This window comes from Amia ocellicauda, chromosome 4, assembly GCF_036373705.1.
Source record: "Amia ocellicauda isolate fAmiCal2 chromosome 4, fAmiCal2.hap1, whole genome shotgun sequence".
NCBI lineage: Eukaryota > Metazoa > Chordata > Actinopteri > Amiiformes > Amiidae > Amia > Amia ocellicauda.
In genome coordinates this window covers 23,331,968-23,347,230 of record NC_089853.1, presented here as the reverse complement: position 1 = coordinate 23,347,230, position 15,263 = coordinate 23,331,968, and the positions used below count along the sequence as shown (strand labels likewise).

Below are 15,263 nucleotides of genomic sequence, written 5' to 3'. Positions count from 1 at the left end.
TCTTTCTGTCAGCTGGAAACTTGGGATTGAAGGGATGGGAGCTTCAGTCTGACAGGTTGGCCTATCATATAACAGAAGCCTTTAAAATAACCGACAGAGACAGAGACAAAGCCGGAGCATTCTCCTCAAACTGCTGTGAAGGAGGTGTCTCTGACTTATCCAACACAAAATGTATTTATTTTGATGGTCACACAGGGAACTTCCTTCATGCTCAGACAATAAAGATCTCTTAGCCTGCTTTTGAAGAGCAGAAACATTAGCCACAGTTTGTCAATTCATTTCCAAAACAGGTAAAAAATAAAAATACAAAAAGACTTTGCTCTATTCCCTGAACTAATAACTTTCTTTCTTAAAAAAAAAAAATGTTGGCTAGTCTTATTACACAGGGACAATAAATCCATTTAATTTCATTGCTGGAACTTGCTTTCTCTCTTTCTCTTTAATTTTTTTTTTCATTTTCAATCATTTCATTTATTCCCTGCCTTCCTCTCTATTTGGACTCCAATTTGAACTCACCACCATAATATATATGAGTTAGAATTGGTCATTGATATGTTTTCTCAGCTTCTAGCCCAATGATCTTTAGAAAGAATTCATTTCTATGTGGTTTATGGGTGAGTTTGGCCACTGACAAGTCTAAAGCCGGTCAGGAAATAGAGAATCGCTGAACAGTGCAGAGAGGCTCAACAGTCATATACAAAAAAATATTTTCAGCACTTGTCAGCGTCTATTTCTAGAAGACCCAAAGCACTGCCATCTCTGTAGGAAGAACAATGGCACAGTCATGGCAGTGTGAGGGAATCAAAGTGCACAGCCAACTCTTTAAATAAAAATGAAGCCAAAGTTGTTTACATTTATCAATCAATCGTTTTGTTAATACAGGAGAAATCTTTAAAATTGAAATAGATGTATTAAAAAGTACATGCTGGCATACGGTGCCCAATGGGTTATTGTTTTATATTAATAGTGTGTTGCAAATGGAGGATTACAGCATCACAAAAAGGCACACTAACATATAGAAAGAAAAAAAATGGGCAACCTACACTTTCTACCTTTCAAAATTATGGCCAAAATGTGTCTCTCTTTGGTTTTATTTCTGTGTGTTTATTTATTAGAACACTTTCCTTATTATTCATTTCCTCCTTCTCAAAGTCAAGGAGCAGTTCTTCATAACAGGCAAATGGCAATAAAAGTAGACATTTTGCCCCCTTTTGCTGTTAACATAACCTTTGACCTTGCTCAGTTTGTCATAATATCCATTTCCTCTCAATCCACTTGAGCCAAGAACCCTCAATCAAAATATCTTTCCTTTATTGCCAGGTTAAATGCATGAAACACCAAAGCAAAATGTCATCTATTTTATTCTCACGGACAATTACGTACAACTAAGTATTCCTTAAAGGAAGGAAGCATGAATTACTGTATGTTTATAAACTTAGTGAGAACTTAGGGTTGCCATGAAATTAAATTTGAAAAACACCAAGTCTGTTTAATTTTAAAAACTCAGGAGCACACTGACCAGTTCTGTTCTATAGCTAATGAAAACAGTACTTAACTTTTGTTTAGATTATATGTTTAAAATCAGTTGTGTCATACAAAATCTACACTAAAAATGGAAAAAGTGATTTTCATCCCAGTGTCGTGCTATGAAAAAGAAAATACTTAAAACAGCCAATTTACATCTGTACCCTAATTTAATGTATTTATTTGTTTTGTATCATTTTTAACTGTAATATAATAACACTGTTTGAAAATGAGCATGCTGTATAGAATGTATCTATTTTTTTTTTTCTCCTCCTAGTACTGAATTAATTGCAAACCTTCCAAAGCACTGGAAAAAAAAACAGGCCAAAAGTTCTGTTCGGTTTGGTTTTATTAAATAAAATGAAACAGGTTTTATGAATAAAATAATAGTGTTTGAAGAGCCATGTTTTGGAATTTCTAAACAACTTTTATTGAATGTAAAAATAAAAAATATACAGAAGAAAAGATAGCTTAGCATTCCAAGATAATGAAATTTTGAGCTCCCTTGACATGACATCTGTGTCTCATTCTTTGTCTACATGCATACTCAAAAAACAGGAAGTTGTTCCTTTCGCCAATTCCCCATCCAGAGCACAAAGCAGCCGCTCAGATTATTGTCGGGTTTCCTCTTTCTGCAAAATGAAATGTGCCGGAAATTCTGCAAAGTATGTAATCTAGCTAAAAAAAGTTATTGCTGCACTCTCCTCTTTTTGTGTAGCGCTCATGAGATATAGGTCACTGTAGATCATTTAAGAATCAGTGTTTACCATGAAACTGGATGTCAAGACTTAAGACTAGACTGTAGATACATTCCTTTATACCAATACCACAACACATCCTATCAACTAACACTCAGAGGCAATTCCAAATAAGCCAGAACGTCTCCTTAAAGACATTCTGAGAAAATGAGGTGAAACGTGTATATTTCTTTACAAGCTCGGAAAACACAGTCATAAAGGTTGTGAACAATACCATTGTCAAGTAAACCTGAAATACTGTAATGGTCTCTCTAAATCAACAGCTCCTTGGATCTAAACTGGATACAAATGAGAGGTCAAAAGCCAATATCTTACCAGAATGTCTAAATCAACTGAACATTCTGTGTGTGTGTGTTTGTGTTTGTGTGTCTGACTTTTCTATGTTCTTTTTAACAGCCTTGTAATTTTCTACAGTGTCATAAAAAGTTTTTAAAGGCACCTAAGCGAGACCATAAAAAAAAAGCCGTTCAGCAGACAGCTTTGATTGCTTTTATAGTTTGCTCAAAGATTTGCAGTTAAGTCTGTAAGGCATTTCCCATCTGCTGTTTAGAAAGCAACAAAGAAATGAAAATGTTTAACTTTTTCAAATGTTCCAACTGACCTGATCATCATAACGATACGTCAGAAATTGCTCCCCTGTTGTGTCTTCAAGAAAACTCCCCTGTGGAGACAGTGCAAATTCGGGAAGGAAGTATGCACTTTGCGACTGACTTGCTCCTGTCTGTGAAAGAAAAAAACAATTTCCAATTAAAAGACCACAGAGATGTTAAGAACCACATTTGCTTGTATTACTTTGAAGAGATTAGGCAACTGAAGTGATAATGACATCTTTAAAACATTTACAATGGACATGGGCATTGAAAACTTCACTGCTTCGTACCTCTTGATTAGTTTTACTGTGGAAAAGCTTTTTAAAATGGATCTTTTTATTTCCTCTTACTGGGCACTTTAAATAGTGCTGGAGGTTTTCCTAAAAGCATGAAAATCAACATTTGCTTTGAATCAATGGCCATGTTCGTTCAACAAAGAAATGCTGTGGGCTCTAAAGGCACATATAAGCATGGTCTCTAAATGTAGCTTTTAAAACTAAAATCTTTACTGGACATATTATGAAGGTGTGTGTTCATTATTAAATAACATTTCACAGCCACAACGAAAAAAAAAAAAAATCAGCAGGAATGTTTTTTCTTCCTAGGGGATAATAATTAGAAAAAGTCATAGTGAATGGCAATTTTAGTACAAAATCAGCACTTTAAGTTGCCTGTATTCCACACATACTTGGCCCAAAACATGTGCCACAGGTTGATCCATTCAACCAAACACATCATATATAAATCAAGACCCCCATAAATCTATTTACTTTCCTTGATTAAAGATCGTCTCAAAATTAATGACGGAGCAAGGCTTGATTAATGAATTAATGAAATAAGAAACATTCACATTATGAGAAAAGCTATTCAAACTTTATTTTTCCAATTATTACAGTTAAATACACCAAATCTGTAACGCTTACAACATTTCCAGATACACAGAAACCACTAAAGCACAAAAATGTTCATTCTCTGTGAAAACGGGTTTGAGTCCAATACCACCAACATTTCTGTTTGTTTGTTTTTTTGGTTTGTTTTACATCAGCAATCCTATAATGTGGTTTTCAGCAGTCACTTCAGTTTGGTGCATCAGTGAAGAGTGATGAGGATACGAAAGCCCTTAGGGAGGCAGGCATGAGAAAAAACCTGCCCTAAAGAATACATCCTGGTTTTAAGAAAATACATTGAAATACTACAGACACAAATTGAAATTGCAGTTTAGAACAGATGTGTGGCACATAGTCTATAGTCTTAAAGTATAAAGACAATAATTCATCTGTGAGTTTTGCCCTATTCCCCATCACTTATAATACTGTTACTTGCTCAGCTTTTACTTCCCTCCCTTTGGAATAATAGGGCCAAAAGAGGAATTAATTAACTGCACAAAGAACTTTAACTTACATTCTTGTATTCCAGACTTAAGGATAAAAAGACATAATTAATATTAAGTTATACAATTGAAATGTCATAATAGTGCTATTTGTTTAGTTTTTTTATACGTCAGTGAAAAATATAATATAATATAATAGTATATATAATATATATATATATAATATAATATAATATAATATAATAACTAAGCATAGGCTTTATGAAGTCAAGTTTGGCTCATTCACATTGAGCTTCAGATTTTGAATCACAAAGAAATCATTTAAACATTTAGTAAAAGCCAATGCCATTGCTGACCAAGATGTTTTGTTCATAAACAGAGGACACACTGTATACTGTTAGATCCAGAATATCAGTGTAAAGAATATTAAAAGCTCTCTTTCTGTAATATCTATATAAATTGAGATGTATTAGAATGAACTTATTATTTGTAATGTGCTATACTATTACATGTATTGCTGTTGTCCTTATTGTCACAGTTATTATATGATGAAGTTTGGCATATTCATTATCAACAGGAATCATAATCTGAGAGATCAAATCCAGATGACCCAGATGTTAGATGCGGATTCCTGAGCAGGAATATTTCAGTGCCTTATTGATAAACAATGGTGTGCAGTTTATAACAAATCATGTTAATTTATTTAGAAATGCTTGTAATTCATATTGTTATTTTCTATTATAACCTGGACCCATTAACCAAAAAAAAAAGTAAAATACTTTTTCTTTCCTTTTAACTATTAACTTCTGTTGCTTTCCTGTTTAAACATATGAGATATGAGGACCACATTTATTCAGATACCGAAATAAAATCAGATTCTAGCTCCATTAAAGCACAGCATTAATACTATATACATATGTACATATAATATATATATATATATATATATACACATATAATACTATTTACATAGTGGATCAAAAGTCTGGAACTGAACCCATTTCTAAGAGCACATCCAGTGAAAACTATTTACAAGAACTTTGCTCCAAAACTATACTGAGTAAATATAGCTATACATTAACAATAACAAGGCCCATAAGGGTGGACATGTGTCAGCAGACCCCAGGCTAACACCCCGAAGTCACTGTGTTTGCCAATATTGTGTCATTCATAACCATATAGATTTATGTAGGTACGGAAAAATGTCTGTATTGAACTGAAAGCTAGAATCATACATTTTTGTTTTACCATAAATACAAAGTGCTTATTGTGTTTGAGATAATCGGCAGGTACTGAGTCAGAATCATGTGTCTTCCAAGACAGCATTCAGCTTCAGGCTAGATATGATGAATTGGCACAGTTTTTTTAAATTATTATTATTATTATGTATAAAATGACGAGGAAAGGTTTAGAGGTAGTGTGTTCTTGAAATGTAATGCAACACAAAGTTTTCTGCATTAATAGTTATAGTAATAAGGTTATATATTCACTTTGAAACTCTATGGTATTATTTTAATGTTTACAAATGTACTCAGTGTTCACAGTTTTATTATGTATGTGGGATAGGATATAGCAGAGGAATAAAAATGTCTCTTGCATACTATTCTGGGAATAGTTTTGCCGTCTTTTTTAACTACATCGTATAATTAATGTTCAATTGGAAACAAAAAATATATATTACCTTGGAAAACTCTCACAAACTCAAAGAAACATTTTAAACCAGTGCCAGGTTCTTGAGGCAAATTAGAGATCTGAGTGAAAAAGTAAAACATGTTTCTTCTAGACAAGATCTATTTTAAGGTCCAACCATCTTATGTATGTATTTGTAGATTTATAAGTAAGTACACAGGTATATATTTTAACAGTGAAACTGACGTGACAGCCAACCATATGCCTTAAGGACACCCAGACTCTACTTGTGTACTTTGTACAGATTTTGTGAGTATGTGTATACAGTACATACACATACAAATTGCATCAAATATAAGATCAGGGATTACAAATGATGATAAATACATTACATTAAAGGGTTAAAATAAACTTTTAAAAAGCTTACAGCCTATTCCATCCACCCCATGGTTCTGGACTGTTACCACTGTCTTTAAAACAAACTCCAAAAACTCATTGTTCGGTAACAATGCCCCAACGGGCACATTTCCGACTATAATAAACCTCACTCTCCAAAGCTATTTAATTCAATTTTGCATGTGCACTTCAGAATGTGACCTCTCACTAAAAATACATTTGAACGGGACCTCTGAATACAATGCTCCACATGCTCTTAAATATTTCACCTATAAATACTAGTAGACGCCTGGCGATTCCATACGGGCTACATGCTTTCATCAGTGATCTGGTCCTCGTTGACAAGCTTGCACTAACAGCTTGGTATTTTCATATCTAAGATCCATTTCCTATTGCAGGTGCACAACATCACTAAACTCTAAATCAAATACATGGTACCAACCATCCACACCCCAGGAATAGCAAAGGGAGAGAGCAGCTGCCTCGTGGGGCCCCCTGGCCTCGTGTGACTGATCTATCCTCCAGACAGGCAGTTTCTCCCCCAATTCTCTTTCTAGGCTCACATTTAGCCTAAACAAGCCCCATCTGCAGTGCAAACTCCTGACCTCCCGAATTCGCAAAGGATGCTACAAAGCACAATGCCATCTGCTTCGCCAAAGTTATTGATGCATATTTCTGCCCTGAAACTAAATAAATAATGTTTGTGTCCCTCAGGCAATGACATCACCAAAGGGAAAATATTTCGGCAGATTTTTCAATGCGCTGACATCACTCATGACCACTGTGCTTCCAGCATTCATGCAATCCCCCCAGAAGTCCAAACTGTAACCCTTAAAGAACCTATGACAACAAAGAGTTTAAGAACAAAATCAACTCCATATGTGATAAAAAAACAAACAGTGCCAAAGTGGGCAACCTAACAATATCTTATTTGGAATAAAACAATAAATAAAAAAACTCACTGGGATGTGCTGTCCTTTCTCTTCAACTGTTTTGACAGTTGGGGGTTCTATATGTACATTTTGCGTTCCATTATATTCAAAGGTATTTTCCACATTCATGCTAACTACATGTAATAAAACTATACACATTTTTACTTGCAGTGGTGTCGTATTAAGAATGAGACATCAAAGTCAGTTGGTGTTGTCTGAGAAATGTCTTGATCTTTGCCCCATATGGCCAAAATGAATTGTTACTCATGACAAGTCTATGCCTTACTTAAGCAAAGGAACTTTCATCACACCGGCAAGAAGCTATAAACGGTTTGTCAACCTTGCAGAAATGGGTCATGCTTTCTGTGAGTGAGCATTGTCCCACATCTGGTCACACTCACAGTCTCCTGCAGGGAAGTCAATGACACATTACAGCCTCCTTCTAGGCCAGCATGATCAGTAATTGTATTTACAAACCTTTTAAGTGTTGACGATGTCTGGGAACTTTGCTTCTCTGAAGTCTTGGCCAGCAAGTTATTTGGGTACAGTATATGGGGATCATTAAATCTGTTAAATACCATATGCGGAATGCTGAGATTTTTTTAATTTTTTTAACTGCCCCCAAGAATGAGAGAGATTGTGACATACTACAAAAAATAAGCATAAAAATTGCAGACTTATTGCCCTGGGAAGAACAGAAGAACTGACATTTTCCCTGATCAGTAATTCTGTATCTATACTCTGAGGATAATAAAGAGGAAGGTTATTTAATGTTCCCTGCTCTCAGTTTAACTGCTCAATAATTAATTTCATGTGAATGCTCTGGAGCTAAGCAGGTGTCTGAAGCACAAGCTGCATCTTTGATCTCACTGTGAAGTGGTACTTGCAGAATCAGCAGGGTGAGTTGGGCACAACAAGTTTTCTTACGGTTTTGTTTCACATTCTGCTGTGATTGAACTTTCCCTTATCAATCATTTCTAAAGATTTATTTTTATAGTAACAGTGACTCTACCGAGAGTCTGTAAAATGTAGGCACCAGTGCTCCCCAAACAGACCTTCTGTCATCAAGAATCAATTTCCTATTTCTGCTCACGATAGTATTCATAAGGGAAAACAAAGTGTCATGGTTTTATCACAATGACACCTGTGCCAGACGAAATGCCTTTCCCAAATCCCAGAGAAGCTTGCCAGGCCCTGCTATGTACGATACGACCATTTGCAGACACCCAGAAGCAAATAATCACAACTTGCTTCCTGAAACAATTAGAGACACTTCAAAATAAGTACTGTTTGACAAGAGATAAAATTCTCAGAGGGTCCCAACTGGTAAGGTGGTACAAGTGTGCCTGGTAATACATTGAGAGAAGGACTGAGCGCAGGAATTTGCACATGCATGAAAACCTGGCACTGGGTAGTATGAATGCAGAGAAAATGGGTAAAGCTGCAGAACTGTGTGGATCTGTAAAATGTTAAATACAATTGTTTTTGTAACTGTGATAAAGTCATCGCAAGTCTTTACTTACTGTGGAAACTAGGCAAAGTTAGATTAAATCCACAGTGTTTCTGGGTATTTCATGGGTCCAGACAAGGTTGGGATGAAATACTCAGAGGCTCAGTCCTGGGGTATGCATGCTGTACATTCAGAAAATTGCAGTAGCAAAAGCAATTTTATAAAAATAAATGAGATATCAAGAAAACATTTACAAACTCTGCTGAGTAGCAGACGCACTAGAGTAGAGAGAATCTGACAATGACCTTGCGGTGATGGCTGATCATTCAAGCCAGCTGGTCTTAAACAAAATAACAGGTTGGAAGACTAGTGAAGACTGGGAGGGGGGTTGTGGGGAACTACACAGAACGTCTCTAAAGCCTATGGAAAAACCAGCGCACAGCTGTGAGAATTAAATTTACTGCTCTAAGTTTAATGGGCCTTTCATCCTCCATAATTTAAGATGTCAATATGACCCAAAATAAAGTAGAAAAAAACGATTGAGATATACTGTTTTTTAATATTCTATTATTTTTGGCTACCTAATTCTTGACATACAGTCCTTAAAGGCAATCTGGAACACTGTTCAAGTGCAAGAACTTTTCCTTCTCGAACAAAGGCTATATCCATCTTCATGGTGTGATTGCCCTGTTTTTCAACTGAGTCAACTGTCATCTGCTGAAGTTTGGTTATTTGGAAGGCCTGTTTAAAGATCCTGCATGTCAAGAAGTAATATCTCCCAAGGCACTTTAATATAAGGTTCAGACACATGGGATGTACCTTTCAGTATCACTATGATAGATTTTCTTAGTGATGCAGGATGCTGAATGGACTATAGAGCACATGGCCCATTAATCATGATAAAATGCATACCACTCATTTGCGGGACAGCATTAAGGAAAAGCATCAGTTTTAAAATCTAATCTTTTTACATGAAATTACTATAAACTTGCAGACCCTTTGCAAATATCGATTATTTAATATATTGTAACCAAAAAGTAAAATCAAAATAATAAGATCTTGCACATTCAACATAGAAGTCATATTATGCATTTAAAAAGTTAGCACATACCAGGGTTATGTAAGATAATTGTTAACAAAAGACTCATTAATGTGCATTTTACAAGGTTTGCATCACACTTTTTTGAGGAAATATTGATCATTTTTGCAGTCAATGCCTCACACTCCCCCACCCCCACTCGGCTATAATACTGGCAGTGTCAGAATCCAGAGACAATATATCACACTGCCCCAGTCACTGAGAGGATTTTAATCAGTGCCATTTGTGTCCATTGGCAGCTAATACAGATCACACTGATCTGAACTGAGTCTCTGTCAGACCCAGTTAAGCTAGAAGGCTTGCACATTTGAATGGCCTCTGTGTCACTCATAGGCCTAAAATAATCTAATATGATTAAATTAAATTTACGTTATGACATCATAAATCAAGCAGTTTACCATCAGTGTAAGACGTGGTGAAACATCTGTTGATTTAACAGGGCCAATGATCTGCTTTGTCAGTACAAGTTTATATGTTTTCATGGTCTCTACTCACTGATAAACCCATACTTCTGCAAGACTGTCTCTCTCCAGGAACGGGAGTGAAGACTTCAGCTATAAAACTGTTTGAGTGATAGGTGGGGAAAAGTATTTTAAAATCTTGGTTCTTTCAAAAAGATATATCACGAGTCAACTTCTGAGCATTCATGATGCATCACTGCAAGTGCATTTGAAAATAATTATCTCTGTGACCATCTGAACTGCCCAATTGAAAGTCCACACCTGCCTATCATTTCTTACAGTGTATCTATAAAGCCTTGTCAGAGTAAGTGTCAGAGACGGGCATATGTCTCAGTTTCTTGCTGGGGAGACAATATGAGCATAATGATGCTTACGCTGGTTCCATACAAGTCTGTTATTTAACACACACACACACAAATAAATCCAAAGACAAATGAGGACCAAAAAACACTGTCTAAAATGGTTTAATAGAAGTATGCAAAAAAATATCAAGAGAAAGAAAATGTTGTATAGCGCATACAAAAGGGATAGAGACTAAACAAAATACAAAGAATATGCTGAACTGCAAAGAGATCTTAAGAAAGGGATCAGGAAAGCAAAGAGGGAAATAGAAAGAAACATAGCTCTCGGAGCTAAAACTAATGCTAAGAGCTTTTTTCAATACTATAACAGCAAGAGGTCAATAATAGAGAAAGTGAAACAGATAAATGGCAAAAATGGAAGTATCTTGGAAAATGAACAAGATGTGGCAAATGTTCTAAATGAGTATTTCACAAAGGTTTTTACAAAAGAAAAAACTGATAACATGCCATAGGTTGACAATCAGTCCAGTCCTAAGAGAGATCAGGATAAATGAGGAGGAGGTATTAAAGGGACTAGCAGAAACAAATCACCTGGGCCAGATTGAATATATCCAAAAGTACTTAAAGAAATGAGGGATATTATTAATAGGCCGCTAACTCAAATATTCTAAATGACATTTAGAACAGGGGATGTGCCAACTGAGTGGAGAACGGCAAATGTCAAACCAATCCACTAGAAAGGGGACAAAACTGAGCCAGGAAATTACAGACCAAATCATTCTCACCTGCATTACTTGTAAAATTATGGAAAAAAATATTAGACAGAAAATAGAGGACCAATTTTTTGAACATGCAACTACAGCTGTAGATCACGTGAAAACATATGATATGATATACTTAGATTTTCAAATTGAAAGCTGTAGGCATTCAGGGTAATGTAAGTAGATGGATTATGAACTGGTTGATGTATAGGAAACAGAGGGTGTTAGAGGAGTTACTTCTAACTGAAGTGAGGTTGTTAGTGGAGTTCCACAGGGATCAGTACTAGGGCCTTTGCTTTTTCTAATCTATATTAATGATCTAGACTGATCAGGGATACTTAGCAAACTTGTCATATTCGCAGATGATACTAAAATAGGTGGCTCAGCAGATACAATCTCAGTAGCACAAGCTATTCAAAGGGACTTAGATAATATTCAGTTGTGGTGCCAACACCTGGCAGATGAAATTCAATGTGGACAATTGCAAGGTAATAAAATTGTCCACTATAATTACACTATGGGAGGAATAGAACTAGATGAAGTAACGCATGAGAAAGACCTAGAAGTCTACGTGGACTCCTCACTTTCTCCATCCAAACAATGTGTGGAAGCAATAAAAAAGGCAAACACAAGGTTAGGGTATATTGTCAAAAGTGTAGAATTGAGAACAAGGGCAGTTATGTTCAGACTGTACAATGCACTAGTTAGACCTCATCTGGATACTGTGTACAGTTCTGGGCTCCACACTTCAAGAAAGAAGAGAAGAGCAACCAGACTTATTCCAGGTCTGAAGGGAATGTCCTACTGAGAGACTGAGGAACTGAACCTTCTCACCCTGGAACAGAGGAGACTACCTGCGGACTTGATTCAAGTCTTCAAAATTATGAAAGGCATGGACCACATCAAACCAGAGGAACTTTTCCAGATCAGCAGGGACACGCACCCGGGAACACAAATGGAAATTGGGCTTCAAGGCATTCAAGACGGAAAACAGGAGACACTTCTTCACACAGAGAGTTGTCACAATCTGGAACAAAATCCCCAGCAATGTGGTTGAAGCTGAAAATTTGGGAACATTTAAAATCAGACTGGGTAGTATCCTTGGATCACTAAGTTATTAATGGACACCAAACGAGCACGATGGGTCGAATGGCCTCCTCTCGTTTGTAAACTTTCTTATGTTCTAAATGTATATAATACAATAAGCAACATTATCACATGTGGCAGACCAGATCTTAGCCTGACCTTAAAATAGCATTGAAAATAAGCTTTAGCCCTTTGTACTACACATATCCTTCACAGCTTTTACCTGCTGTATAGAAGCTGTCAGATATTAATTAAATTGATTTCATTGTTTGCTCTGAGGCAACTTTTAGACAATACAATTGAAAAAGTAATTTACAGAAAAACCCAAAGGGACAACTTCATAAAAGTTCAAATCTCATTCATATGCTTCTTTATTATCTTGAAATATTTGTTCTTCTTAGCTCACTGATCAAATTTCACAGTGAGGGTGGAAGAAAAAGGCCATGTTTTGAAAAACAAAGGTATCAATTGAAAAATCAATCCACTTTTGAGAAAAGACATAACTGACCAGAGACGTTGCCCCTTGCCTTCGGAACAATGTGATTTCCAAGTTTTTCAGATGACTTGTAACAACGTTTTTATTAGCAGCTGGAGGTCAAGATCAGCATTGCAGACTGCCGAAGAGCAAATTTCCTGGCTGCCACTCAGAATCAGAATTAAGTCAGTCTCCAAAGTCATCCATGGAGACATCTTTTCAAGATTGCAGGTCATACATTTTCCTTACTTCAATAGCCAATACTGATCAGACACAAAAATGACCCCTAAATGATGGACATTAGAGATGAATGCCATTCAAGTGAGCTCTATAGACCAGCCATATCACCTATGAACACATTTAATGAGTAAAAATGTGCAGCTAAACTGTAAGTTAAAACTGAGTTAGGGCAGTGGGAAGAAAATGTTATCTGATATAATGTATATACATGGAAAGATTATTTTGAATATTTATTTTAGTTGGAAGCACATAATGTGTCCATACTCTAAGCATCTATGTCACAGAAACTTCCAGAGGCTCCATGACAAGAACATTGCCCTCAATCCAGTAAGGCTCAAGAGGAAGGTGTTGTTTTGGAGTCAGTGGCTACAACAGGAGGTATCATGCCTATGGAAAATCTGACAAAGGAGGACAAAATGTATTAGGAGGTGCAGGAGGGAGATCTAGAGCCCATCCCCATTTATATCTGCTGAACTTGACAGCTCAGCGTGGGTATTTCAGAATGAAAGGCTGAGCTGAAGTGTGAACTCATGAAGTTATACACAGAGGGTCAGGGCATAAGCACATGGGCCTCTGAGCTATAAAAAACAGGCCAAGACAAACACTTGCACTTGGTGGAGTTTTAAACAGTATCTCAAAATGAGTTGTTTAAGAGGAACATAGCCTTTTTCCATTTCAGTCCATTTCTTTAAAAAAATAAAGTAAATGAATAGTTTTAAAATCATCATTAGGAGCTTTAAACAGCTGTCAACACTATAGGTCAAATGAAAGTGAATAAGGGGAAAACAGCATTGTCTTCTACTTTCTGACGGTTGTTCTAGCTATTAAAATGTTCTGTCCAGTTGTCTCCCTCCCCAACTCTGAAAAAGCAAGTCAACGCTGCCCACTGATATCTAGATAAAAAATATATTTTCCTGTCCACATTTGAACTGCTTAAGCAGCAGGTTAAAGCTGAAGATGTTCAGATCAACATAACCTGTGGACGACCTGCACACAGTCTAACTCGAGCATGTTTCTCCTCGTCTTGCTGATTACAAACCAGCACTGTGCGTGAAACTTGGTCAGTGCCCCTTGATTTGAAGCAGACAATAGCTACACTATGAGGCCAGATCATTGAAGCAGAATGCAAAGCCAAACGGCACTAAGCTGTACATCTCAGTGCTCTTAGCCAAGGAGCGGAGGTTAACAGGTCTAAAAGTGAGAAAGGCTGGCTTTCTTGATGTGTGCCATATGTGTTTTATTAAGAATTATTTAAAAATTATTTTGCTATACTCGGGAGTCTTTCACAAAAAAGAAACATATTTATGTGTTACATTGATTTAGGGCTTTATCTGTAAAATTGCAATTACAAGCAGCTGTGCAATTGGTGCTCCTAAAGGACATATAAATCAGAGATGTGGGACCTCATAGCAGTCAAGAGATATTACAGGTTAACAAGCTAATACCAAAGGTAAAAAAAAAAAAAAATCAATAATTGAATAAAACTACACATGAAAAGGCAAGTAAGGTGAAAAGCAGGACTAAATAACAAACAGGTAAACAAATTCCTAAAGAAATCAATACAACATTACATAACAGAATTAAATTGTGTATAAATTATGACCACTTACAGTTCTCAAACATATGGCGACCATTATATAATAAAAGATTAAATCTTAATAATCCTTACCACAGCTTAAATTACCTTTTTATCATTAATACTCATGAAAGTGGCACTTTGACTGGCGTATGAAGCCTGAATCAAGCAAAAATACAATCAGGCTTGAAGATCAAATAAAACATTTCTGAAAGTTCACTGGAAATGACCCACATCTTGGCACGGTTAATTTCACGTTTGGAAATCACAGATCTAATCTGTTTATCCCAAAGAGAAGTAAAAGGATTTCATTATAAAAACCAAGTGTCTTTAGATAAAGCATTAAATAAAGAGCTACTTTGTGCCATTGGTCATAGCACTGTACCTAAAAGCCAGACATGACTCTGCGCTGTGTCAGAAACTTGCTGTTTGCTGCAAAATGATGTCAAGTTGTCTTTGTTATGTTCTTTTTCCAGAAATGGGCACAGTAAGTGGCATTTACTTTATAGTACATTTTTTTGTTTGTTTCACTATTGTTCATATGTATGGGTGGCACAGTGGTGCAGTGGTTAGCGCTGCTGCCTCACAGCTCCAGGGACCCGCGTTTGAGTCCTGGTTCGGGGGCCTGTCTGTGTGGAGTTTGCATGTTCTCAC

General features: G+C 36.3%; 1 protein-coding gene across 1 annotated transcript in view; it reads right to left on the bottom strand.

The window, feature by feature from the left end:
* adamtsl3 (ADAMTS-like 3) overlaps positions 1–15,263 on the bottom strand; it is a 133,653-nt gene that overhangs the window by 105,497 nt on the left and 12,893 nt on the right. The window contains exon 3 of the mRNA XM_066701487.1: positions 2,884–3,003. Within this exon, the coding sequence (XP_066557584.1) occupies positions 2,884–3,003 (120 nt within the window). The remainder of the gene's footprint in view (positions 1–2,883; positions 3,004–15,263) is intronic.